This window comes from Thermobia domestica, chromosome 5 (genome assembly GCF_964235325.1).
Source record: "Thermobia domestica chromosome 5, izTheDome1.hap1.1, whole genome shotgun sequence".
Classification (NCBI taxonomy): Eukaryota; Metazoa; Arthropoda; class Insecta; order Zygentoma; family Lepismatidae; genus Thermobia; species Thermobia domestica.
The window spans coordinates 123986443-123999623 of record NC_137458.1 but is presented as its reverse complement, the minus strand read 5'-3'; the positions used below and the strand labels follow the sequence as shown (position 1 = coordinate 123999623).

Here is a 13181-nt window from a genome sequence, read left to right as displayed (position 1 = left end):
TTTTTTTAATTTCATTGATTAGAAATATTTAAAAACAAACATAAATATTTCATTCGCTGTAATGTTTCCAATCCCGATATATTTCATCACTGTTTTCGCTTTGCATTTAGGCTCTTAAGTATTTACGCTACTTGTTGTTTAGAAAATAAAATGACGATCACCATGGCAACGAAAAGGATGTGACGTCACACTATTTCAGTCTATAACGGAAACGAAAGAATTTAGCGCGGCAGTATGTTCGTCTTAGGAACTATTCGTGAGTTCTACAGTAGGATTCAAGATGGTTACTAGAAATGCACAGCAGCATCGTAGTCATACGAAATAGGTCCTACTGTTTTAAGTGGGATCCGTACTGCTACTTGAGTTTGTATCCGGGGCAAACACCTTCACAGACAATCGAACCCTTTGCTACGAAAGAGGATATGCGTTTTTCATGTACTGGTCATCCATTTTGTTTTCTTAGATTCATAATTTTGGCTTTCTATTATATATTTAAAAATGAAGGAAAAAAAGACATAATATAAAAAGTTTTGCATACAGAGAGTAGGCCTTTTATTTTTATACTCCCTTATAGCTTTTAAACTAATGGAAAAAAAATAAATAAAACACTGAAATCGACCCTATGATACCATAAGATTAACAGTGTTACCAACTCGACATAAAGTTGTATTTCTTCAATTAGCACTGTGTCAGATTATTACATATTTCAAATCTACACATAAAATGAAAACTTATAATACCTCATTTGTTATTCAGTTAGTTACAATTTAATTGCAACTTCTGCGTTGTTTCAGTTTAATTATTTCAAAATGGATAATGTTGATATTGAACATGGACGTGCTTTATTATTAACAAAGGGTCGTGACCATATTTAAATTAGAGCATTGATATTTGTGTAACCACATGTTAGTTGGTGGGCAAACTTTAAATATATATATAAAGAAATACAACTTTTAATTAGGGTCGATGTTAACCTATAATGTACAACGAGTCGAAGACTTGAGACAACAACTAATATTCAATAAATTAACTTCAGAGTTACTAAACTGCATATTCCCAATGAGAACCAAATGCAGGTTAATAACTTCTGACACCAATTTGTAATAACTTAAAATAATTTATTTTAGGAGATTTACTTTCGCCGGAAGCTATCTTGTTACAATCATCAGCTAGTCTCCGGAGAACAGCTTGTTTAACAGAAAAGGATGTGCAGCTTGTTGTCGCAGAGGTTGCAAAATCTCTTGTTGGAAATCGTTTCATAACAGGTAATCTATTGATTGAGCTTTGACGTTAATAAACAACTCATTACTAGAAGAGTGTGATCATGCGTCTTTATTTATGTCGGAATTGCCACTTTGTTGAAGATTTGCCTTTTCATGTCAGACGGGGAGAGCTATGGAAAGGAGCCCTGCTATATATATAAACAGCCCTGTGTATATACAGGGTGTTAATGAACTATACCGACAAACTGTAAGACGATTCGTCACATCAAAATAAGAGAAAAAGTTCATATGGGCCTGTGGGGAAAAGTGCATAGTTTCAGAGCTAGGGCTGTTCAAAATCGCGAGAAAGCTAAATTTCAACAGGCCCTATTTTGCATTCCAGAAACTGTATATGGTGGCCATTATGAGCGTAAAGGAAACCACGTATACACAAACCAAAAGTGCATATTTCATCAATTTTCAATAGGTCTACATGGTATTCCCTACAGGATGTAATTCTCAGATATGCTCTCAATAGAGTTTTCAGATATACCCTGATTTCAAGGAGGGTCCAAAGTAGGCAGGAGGTAATCCTTGACAGCAATTGACATCCAGTGCTTCCGAGGGAGGTCGGAAGTGTTAGGAACCGACAGCTCCATATTTTGTGTGTTTGTTTTCTGAATAAGTGTGATGCGATGTATTTCGTCACGGTATATTTCACATTTTCTTCACTTATAAGCGTGAAAGAAAACATCGCAGCATGTGTTTTCCCGAGTACGAGAGACCGTGCTGCTGACGATCTTAACACTTCCGACATCGCACCATAAGATTCCGCATTCACTGCTATCAAAATTTGTGCGTATGCATGACTTCTTTTACGCTAATAAGGACCACCATCCACTGTTTATGGAATTCGAAATAGGATCTCTTGAAATTTGGCTTTTTCGCGATTGTGGACAGCCTTAGCTCTGAAACTATGCACTTTTCCCCACAGGTCCATATTAACTTTTTTTCTCTTATTTTGATGTGAGGAATCACCTCTGACATTTTGTCGGTATAGCTCATTAACACCCTGTATATATATATATATATATATATATATATATATATATATATATATATATATATATATATATATATATATATATTCCTGTACACTGATGTACATTTTCACCGTAAAGTAGTCTGCATAAACCAAATACTCGCGATGTTGCATAGTGGTAAATACTGCTTATTTATAGGAGAATGTTGTAAGATAGGCCATTTCAAATCCTTCTCAGTACGTGTGTATTTAAGTAACTAAATCTTAGATTAATTGCTGATAGATACTATAGGATACATCTTAATATATAACAATGTACTTATCTTTGTACCTTTGGTTCTCTTCTTTATGTTGATATTTGGAGACACGCGTGGTAGTCCTTTAGTGGAAATACACATAAGGAATTTGTACAAATAGCTAAAATATACTGTGTGTTAATTAAGGATGTGTGACTAAGTTAAAACTAGAGATCAGGAAATAACTTTGGGAGCAAAAATCGTTACATAAATAGCTTGTTTTTTCTCGGATTGTTAGTGGAATGTTACTAATCGAAATTGAGTGTTGGAAGTGTAACAAGTGTTCTATAATACTAGTTTGGTCCTGGAAGTCTTTGGTACCATTCTCTTTATAGGACTGTACCAAACATGTTGAAGACCAGAATATAGGAGTTCCAGTCGGGAAGAGATACGAAACGGTTGCGAACATGACTCGCGTGCGAGCCAAAAAAGTTAGAAAGAATAGGGCCAAGGGCACAAAGATATGTACAGGATTATAAGTACTGGATTCGTAGGTTCGTGAAGAGCAAAAATATTGACGATTTATATCAATAGTGTTCTAATAATGAAGTTCTTTATTTCAAATGTTGTCCGATACTCCATATTTGCCATTTACATAAAATAACCTTCAAACATTTGATTTTATGAGCTGTTGGAAAGAAATACTGCAGCTTGTTGACAATGTATGTCACAGTGAAATAAAGACATTTCTCCCAACGACTTTCAACTGAAGAAGTATCTGTCTGTTAATTTTTGCAAAGCAGAAGTATCATTTTTGGCCTAAAAGAATGTTTTTCCTGATAGCCGATGAATTTTCACATTTGTTTATTTGTAAATGTATCTTTGCAACACTGTGACTTGAATAAAAATTGGCGAACTGCAGAAACACGTTGCTCATAATTCAAATTATTCATTGCTTTTAGTAACTGTACAGTTGCTTCAACGTCAGTTCAGTTAGTACATTTAAAGAGTAACATTTTTGTTTTGCATAGAATAAAACGTTAAGAAACAAAACAAAACAGGATATTTTATTTATTATTATAATTTGAGTTTTGTAAATTACTATAGCAATAATATATAATTACTAAACTCTTCTCTTTGGAACCTATTTTAAAACTCAAAATCCTTCCTTGTGCCCCTAACTTCCATTCGTGTTTAAGTCATTACACTCACAATATTTCGATCCTCTGGAATCATCCTCAAATGCAGACGTGATACTAGCTAGAAATCTATTTTTTGATTACATTATTATCTCTGTTTAAAAAGTGCAAACATAAAAATCGACACCCAAATGTTCCACGGTACACTTCTGTAATTCTATTCACCACTTCACTGAGTTTTTGTGGAAACCTTTTGCCTTAACTTCTGTAACTTCTTTTTGTCCACAGCTGTAAGTTATTTCAACCTATTTACGGATTTTCAAAATAGAGTAAATGTCACCATTTGTGCACTCAGAACACTGAAAATATCAATTAAGTAATATATTTTAAATCACTTTTATACAATATTCATACTTAATTCTTACTACTTTGTTACTTTAATTAACGATCTTCTTGTTGATTCTAAGATTGACACTGTTGATTTCTGTTTTAATTTTGTGTTTTAGTTTAATACTTGAAGTAATTATAATTCTTTTTTTATTTTCTTCCCGAATATGTCGTCTCAAACTATGGCTTCCATGCTGGTTATGAAAATCAACGTTGCCACTTCATAACGAATACCGAAACCATAGTTTGAGAAGACGTTTCGGGAAGAAAATAGAAAAGGAATTGTAATTAGTGGAACTATTAAATTAAAATACAAAATTAAACCAAAAATCAATAATGCATTGTTAAAATTAACAAGAGGACTGTTAATTAAAGTAACAGTAGTAAGGATCAAGTGTGAATATTGTATAAAAGTGGTTTAAAACATAAAAATTACTGTTACATTTTCAGCGCTCTGACTGCACGAAGGATAAGTGACATTTCATTATTCTGCAAGTTCGTAAATAGGCTCAAATAGCTTACAGCGGAGACAAAAAGAAGTTACAGAAGTTAAGACAACAGGTTTGCACAAAAACTCAGAATTGGTGACCGTGGAACATTAAGGTACGATTTTTCTGTTTACACGTTTTGAGGATACATAACAATGTAATCTCAGCAAACAAATTTCGGCTAGCATCACGTCTACACTTGAGGATGAATCCAGAGAGGATCGAAATATTGTGAGGATAATGACTTCCACGAATGGACGTTAAAGGTACAAGATAGGATTTCGAGTGTTACAATAAGTGTTGGATTAACGTAATTTATTTTGAAATTGCTTATTTCTTACATATATTATATTCTTTTTCTTTAATGCTCAATTGATTTCAGCTTTGGATTTGAATTCAAATGGATATCTTGAATATAAGAAAATCAAAAAAATACCAGTTGGCTGCCCAATTCTAGATGATTTTCTTGGTGGTGGCATTCCGCGTCATGGGGTAACAGAAATTGCAGGTGAAAGTGGAAGTGGGAAGACACAGTTTTGCCTTCAGTTAAGTCTCAGCGTGCAAGAAGCAGCTGCAAATGAAAATCAAGAATCAGGTTTGTTAGATTTATGGAAGTTAATAAAAGTTTCTGAAGTCAAGACAAGGAAGAAAGTAATATTTGTGTTCAAAAAATGTGTATGTGTGGAAATAAACTTTTTAATACGCGAGAAAATACAGAATCTAGCCAATACTGCAATTATTAAACTGAATGATAAAACGTTTGAGTTATTTATATAATTAGTATATATATATATATATATATATATATATATATATACATAACAACTTACTTCGTTCTGAGAAGTGAGAAGGAAAACTTTCGTAAATATGTTTATGCTTGAAGGAAATCGATAGTAAAGGGAATTAATAAATTTAAATGTAATTAAATGAAAGGAATTTAAATTAGTCTTTTACGAGACATAATACATTTGGACTGATTAAATATCACTATAAATGTTTATCAATAAAATGTAAGAAGTAGTAAGTTAGGAAGGTGGTAAAAGTCTTTGACAGTCGTATCACGTATCAGTTAAAAATATTTTCTGTAAGCTAAATGCAACGATATAATTGTTGTGGCAGCTCGTATATAAATGCTGAAAGAAAGACTTCCGCATTTTAGCGTCAGATCCAAAATGTTTATATTTCTGATCTTGACTGGTTAAACATCTAGGAATCATATGTCAGGCTTAGCGTGGAACCACCCACTGCTTGTGAAATAGTTTTCCGGATACATCTTCCAATGAATGATTCGCATGGCATTCTCCTATTAGAAACAGTATCGTCGTATCCTCTTGTGCGTCGGGCCCTGTTCAACCCCAGCTATTGTCAGGTGGGGTTATGATGGACAAACACTATGTGAATGGATTTTCTAGATGCTGTCCTGTTTCTTCCCACTTTACTATTCCATCATTTTGTTCATTATCGTGAACACCCCTCGCTTCACCTCGAAGCGTGATTGTAGGATGTTAGACTAAAATAATAATAATAATAATCACACTACATTGCAAATTCGGTGTCAGATAAAGTTTTCAGTTGAAACATCGGGCAATATTATGTGTTTTCTAGACAGTTGGTAATATCTTTTACCGCACTGTGAACGCATAAAGTTAAACATATACGCACGTGCATGTGAATGCTGCTTGCTTGCCACTGACATCTTAGTGCGCTCACCTATTCTATATCCTATCTGGGATCTGTTTTACAGAAACTTGTTCGATTTTTATTTGACTAATTGTGTGTAATACTAATGTAGTATGCAGAGTATTAGTATCAACATACCATAAATATATAGGGGCCGCGGTGGCTCAGTGGTATAGCTCTCAAATTTAGTGCGTAGTGTCACTGGTTTGATCCCAGGTCTCACCAAATAGACTTTGTGGTGGACAAACACCCTGTGCGTGTATTTTCTCGGGGTTCTCCCTCTCGCCATTTCACAATTTCTTTCATCATCACCGTCTCCTATAGTCTCGTACCATAAACGTGGGAATTCAAACTTTAAAAAAAAAAAAAAAAAAAAACATATATATATACATACATATACAAGATGTTTCAAAACAACACCGACAACGTTTGGGAGGTGATTCCTGACACCAAGATAAGACGAAAAATATAGACCAACTTGGGTGCACAAATGCTTCCTTTCGGAGTTACGGGCTGCCGAAAACATGAAAAAATGAACTTTAAAAGTCCATAGCTCCAAAACTATGGGGCCTACCGTAGTCGGGTCAAGATTTCACTTAGAAACTAGTATGTGCCTATACAAATATCCAAGCTTCAGAATCCTTCGTTACTTTCGCAGCAAGTTTTATAGAGGTAGCTGGTGAGTACTTATAGCCAAACTGCCTCCATAAAAATTGTTGCGTGAGTACCTTAGGATTCTGAAACATGTATTTTTGGATAGCGCATATATTAGTTCCTCAGTGAAGTCTTGACCGACTACGGTAGGCCCCATAGTTTTGGAGCTATGGACTTTTAAAGTTCATTTTTTCATGTTTTCGGCAGCCCGTAACTCCGAAAGGAAACATTTGTGCACCCAAGTTGGTCTATATTTTTCGTCTTATCTTGGTGTCAGGAATCACCTCCCAAACGTTGTCGGTGTTGTTTTGAAACACCCGATATATATATATATATAATATACAGGTGCGGATCCAAGGGAGGGTTATAGCCCCTCTTGACGCGTAGGTATACACTGGATAAAATGGGCTTCAATCCTACTTTCTTTACACTGGAAAAAGCTGTAAACTATAGTTTAGACACTTGCTTGATCATATCCTGGATCCACCACTATATATGTATAAGGGGTGGCCAAAAATATCCGGAATTGGAAATTTCACTTTCCGAATTTCAGAAAAAATCCGGAATTTAGACAAGACTAGCATATATTACGTGCTTCGCTGGGTTGAAATGAAAAATTGAAATGCACAACTCCGTATCTCATGTGTGTAGTACCCGGGAAATACAGTGTTTTCGTTTTAAATGTCATCGATTTAACCAGTATCGGAAAGATCATTGATCATCTCGGCGACCCCAAAAACCATGGATTCGACACTAATATTGGTCATTTTCGATCATTATATATATATATTTCTCCCTCCCCCATGTAGCGAGCCATGGCATCGGAAGTGTCACCGTTCATCTCAGCGACTCCCGAAAATGTTGATTCAGCACTATTATCGGCCATTTTCGATCATTTTTAAATATATCTTCCTCGCCTCCCCCAAGTTGCGGGGTTGAATTTGAATTTAAACGGGATCGAAACTATCACTGTTCATCTAAGCGACCCAGAAAACTATAAATTCGACACTCATAGTGGCCATTTTAGACCATTTTTATATATCTCTTTCTTCCCCTCCCCCAAGTGGCGGGGCTGATTTTGGATTTAAACCGGATTGGAAATGTCACTGTTCATCTGAATGATCCCGAAAACTATGGATTAGACACTAATATTGGTCATTTTTGATTATTATTATTATTATATATAGCTCCCCCTCCCCTCCTCCGTGCTGCAGCATACGGCATCAGAATTGTCACTGTTAATCTCAGCTACTCCTAAAGCTATGGATTCGATACTAATATTAGTGATTTTCGATCATTTTTAAATGTTTATCCCCCTCCCCTACGTTGTACCCTCACCCTTCCCAACCATCAGGCTGAACTTGGATTGAAAAAGCATAAGAAGTGTCACTGTTTCTCTCACCGACCCCGAAAACTATGGATTCAACACTAATATTGGTCATTTTTTATCATTTTTAAATTTCTCTCCTCCTCCTCCTCCCCTACGTTGCATTCTCAAAGTGAATAGCCTAAAGTAATCCCTGCCGCTAAACTCATGTATGTAGAAAATTTTATTGAAATCTGTCTGGTGGTTCAAGAGTGATGAAGTCACAAAGGCAGTCATTTTAATTTTAATTTTTTTTTTTACATATATCTCCCCCTCCCCCTCCGTTAGCTTGGCTCGTCAAAATGAAACGATAAAAAACACCCAAGGCCCAACCCTCATATATGTTGAAAATTTGATCGAGATTATTTTTGTGGTTCAAAAGTTATTAGGTTTTAAAAGTTTTTATTTATACCTCCCCGAGGATTTACCGTTAAAATGAAATTATTAAAATGTTTCCAGATCCGAACCTCATGTATCTTGAAAATTTGATTGAAATCGGTCTCATAGTTCAAGAGGTATTAAGTTACAAAAATAGTCACTTTTAGTCTTATATAAATTGACTTTTATTCTCCCCCTCCTTCTTCTCCCCTAAGTTGCTCCGTCAAACTTAAATCACAAAAACGATCCCAGGCCTGAACCTCAACTAGTTTAAAATTTGATCAAGATCGGTCGAGTGGTTCAGGAGTTATTAAGTTTGATTTATTTTTCTATAGCCCCGCCCCCCACTTTCAGTTCTACCATCAAAGTGAATAGACTAAAACCAGCCCAGCCTCGAACCTAATCCATGTTTTAAATTTGATCGAGATCGGTCTGGCGGTTCAGGAGATTTAGTCACAAACATAGTGATTTTCAATTTTATTTATATACAGGGTTTTCATAAAGTCTGGACGGATTTAATTCGCTTATAATTTACATAAAAGTGCTCATATTGAAATCAAATAAAGTGCAAACGGTAGCGGAAGGATTAAATTTTTACCTGTAATCTGCACCAGCTCAGTTCATTCACCGCCACACCTCCAACTGGGTGCCATTTACGTCCACACATTCGCGTAGGCGGCGCTGGAATCCCTTACCCTGCTCACTGTTGCAGACAATGTTGGCAGCCTCCCACTTCGAGGACGGTCCAGGACGCTTCCTGTCTCCAAGAACTTAGCATGCCACTTTCGGATTGCACTCTCAGTCGGTGAGGGCTTTTTGAACTCTTTGGTGAACTTTCGACACACCAGAATTGGTGATTTTAGCTCTGCGTACCACAGAACACATTGCGCTTTCTCTTTCACCGACGCCATCTTTGATACGGTAAAAAAAAAAATAGTCTTCTCAGAGGAGTTTTTCATTTATTTATTTCTTTAAAAGACACACACACCAATACAGCTTACAACTTACTTTTAACAGTCAACATTGAAACAACAATGGATAGAATTTGGTAAGAAACTGACCCTTGCCCTCCCTCTCCCTCTCTACGTATTCAGAGTTGCCGCTTATCTAACAGTGTTGCCAACTAAAAATTTAATCCTTCCGCTACCGTTTGCACTTTATTTGATTTCATTATGAGCATTTTTATGAAAATTATAAGCAAATTAAATCCGTCCAGACTTTATGAAAACCCTGTATGTAGACTAGCTGAACCTGCGCTCTCCACACACATCATTCACATATAAGGATGAATCTCCTTGTTATTCCTCACATCTCTACATGTCCCTTTACAGACACAAGTGAAAGACGTCTTCATAGAAATTGGCAAGAAATACCATAAAGGGGAGATTTTTTCGATTACTTTTCCAATATCTCGCACCGTTTGCAAGATTTGAGTCTACTTCCGGTTGGAGTTTTTAATTCATGTATGATCGGTGTTTTCTTAGTTCTTGCATGCAGTATGTAATAAGAAAATACATCACACACACAATTAATTATAATGTCAGTGATATATAGTGTTTTTTGGGCAAAACACTCCAAACAATAAAGATTCAACATACTGTTAGAGTGGAGAAATGGTTATCCTTCTTTTTTGTTATAATTTGGCCATGAAACAAACACCCGAGATGTATGCAACCATCATATGCAATAATATGGTGTTGGAATGTATAATGCGTAGGATATGCTGCTTTAGTTTTTTTTTTTTTAATTTCAACACTTCCAGTGTACCCGTTAAAATGTAATAAAGAAATAATGGCCATGTTTTTTTTAAAAAATATTCAATTAGAACTGGACAATCTACATAAAATTTGCAATCGATCAGTGAAAACGTCATCTTTCTAGAGCCTGTAGTTTCCGAGATCTCATTGTCGAAATGATTGGCCACAAACATATAAACGTCCACAAACGTACAGTTTAAAAGAACTTCAAAAATGGCACCACAATTCATTTGCATTGATTTTGGAAAAGACTTATTAAAATATAAAAGCTTTGAGCAATAATTTAAAAAGGAAAACTTTATGAAAAAGGTCTATTTAAATGATTTATTTAAAGTACACGTAGTTTAAAATATTTGTCTTGTTAAACGTGAAATCGCAAATAACCGCAAATCAAAAGGTTGAAATCCAAAGTTATAGGTTGGAGCTCAGGCACTCTTGCTGCTATTGTAGCATTTTAATAGATAGATAGATTAGAATCCGGCCATCCTAATATATATATATAGGGTTGACCATTTATTTTGAAACACTTTTAAACTAATTGATAAAAACGCTGAATTTTTCTACGATGCAAACATCAACATCAAGACATTGAAATACTCTCCAGTACTACCAGATTATTAGTATTTCCAACCCAACATAAAGCTGTGTTTCTCAAATGGTACTACGTCAGATTATTACGTATTTTAGATCTACATGTTAAACGAAAACTTTACTTAATACATAGTATTACAAACGAAGGACGCTTCATTGTTAGAAACTTCCACATTTTCGATGCCTCTACAACAGTGCGATGGATAGGACAATGCACATCCAAAGTACGTTAGTGTAGAATACTATGATCATGATTTGACGTATATCGAATTAATAGATATAAAGTTAGAAGGAATTGAAAAAAATGTGTTTTTTTTTCTTTTCAAAAAGTTGTATTTCGAAAAAACTGATAGATAAACCTAAATAGTAGTTTTGCTTTAAGCGTATGAAATCTAAAGGTAACAGGAATTTGCATCAATTGAAATAAAACTTATACACATATATGATGATATTTATTATTTTTAACTTGAAATTTCGTCCATTCATCTGGGAAGAATCATTTGCGAGATTGTGTCTCAGTAGTCTCATATCCATCGTACTCACTTTCGGTAACATTGTCACTGCTGGAAATGTACAACGATTGGGATACAACACCAAGTAGTGGTCTGTGTCTTTTTAGTAGCAGCTCTCTTCCTTTATTACCTAAGTGTTATGTAAGAACGTAAAACAACATTATAGTCTCTATGTGCGAAGTTTGATGCTAATTATAGTGTTAGTGTTTATTTACTTTTCTTTGATCAATCTTGTCAAAATTTGTGCAATCTGCCATGTGTTCTACTTATTCTGTTGTAGGTGTCGTATACATTGCAACGGAAGATGTTTTCCCATCAAATCGATTAAAGCAGTTAATGGAAGTATTTCAGGTCCGAAATAAGAAGTCTCAAGTAAATTCTGTGTTTGGTGATAACATATTTATCGAGCACATTGCTGATGTGGTATGTTGTTATTTATTTATTTATCGTCGTATTTAGATTTATTGATTCTTTCTTTGTGTTATATATATATATATATATATATAGGGTAAACCTGAAAGATGTGCATGAACTCCAGGAAGTGATTCGTGACATCAAAAGAAGATAAAAAGTCCTCTTGCATGTTGTTAAATTTCGTGTCGTGTACAAATGACAGGGGTGTGAATTTGGAATCGACAATCGAATCCTGACAATTGGAACGGAACAGAAAGATATGCACAAACTCCGGGAGGTGATTCGTGACATAAAAAGAAGACAAAAAGCCCTGTAATATGTTGTCGAATTCCACATCGTCTATGAGTGACAGGGGTTGCCAAGTTGGAATCGACATTCGAATTCAGACAATTGGAACGGGACAGAAAGATATGCACAAACTATGGGAATTGATTCGTGACGTCAAAACTAATTAAATCTAGCTATGAACATCAGCAAAATAGTACATTAGGCAGTTGCGTAGACAGAGATAATTTGTGCACATCTTTCTCTTCCGTTCCAATTGTCAGGATTCGATTGTCGATCCCAAGTTAGCACCTCTGACACTCGTACACTACGTAAAATTCGACAACATGCAAAAGGACTTTTTGTCTTGATTCCTGGTGGGCGTGGTTGTCTCAGACAAAACTTGAGTAGTTGTTTGGATCCAACTTAAAGCAGTAGATCCCATCTTGGTGCTGAGAAGGAATAACTTCAATCAATCAATGATTTTTTTTCATAGTACAGTTGCCATTAGTCAAACAACTTTTTTATATATTTATCTATTTATTTATTTATTTATTTATGTATTTATTTATTTTTTTGTCTGTTGCTTTCTTTATTTCGTAACATATAATAGTACTGTTTGTACAACAAAATACTTTCATGTTCAATTTAATCATGCGTCAAGGGTTTCTGAATTAAGTTGTTACTAAAGTCAACTTCGAAAACATTTGCAGGATCGAAGAATCGTGGGTTTGTAAATACAATGATTGTGGGCAAATCTTAAAAATAAATACATATATGTGAAATAATGTAAATTATTTCAGCTAATCTTTGACAGATTTGTTTCCTGTATCGAACCTAAGAACAATTTAAGCCGAATAGGGACATTGTAAAGAGTCCATATAAGACATTCAAAACTTTTGTGTCACGTTTATCAGGAGATACTTTTAAAATATATTGCAGCACTTGAGGAGAGATCGTAGCTATATTGAAATAGACGGTAGCGACAATCAATTGCGAAACGAATATACTTAAAAGTAAAATATTGTTATTTGCTATCTGTGTTCATCTTACTTCATAATACAGTAGATT

The 13181-nt window shown here is 34.9% G+C and overlaps 1 protein-coding gene across 1 annotated transcript in view; it reads left to right on the top strand.

Annotated features, from left to right (window-relative positions):
• spn-B (X-ray repair cross complementing protein spindle B) overlaps nucleotides 1-13181 on the top strand; it is a 30296-nt gene that overhangs the window by 6445 nt on the left and 10670 nt on the right. Inside the window, exons 2-4 of the mRNA XM_081759041.1 lie at nucleotides 1128-1265; nucleotides 4877-5089; nucleotides 11713-11855. Of these exons, the coding sequence (XP_081615167.1) occupies nucleotides 1128-1265; nucleotides 4877-5089; nucleotides 11713-11855 (494 nt within the window). The remainder of the gene's footprint in view (nucleotides 1-1127; nucleotides 1266-4876; nucleotides 5090-11712; nucleotides 11856-13181) is intronic.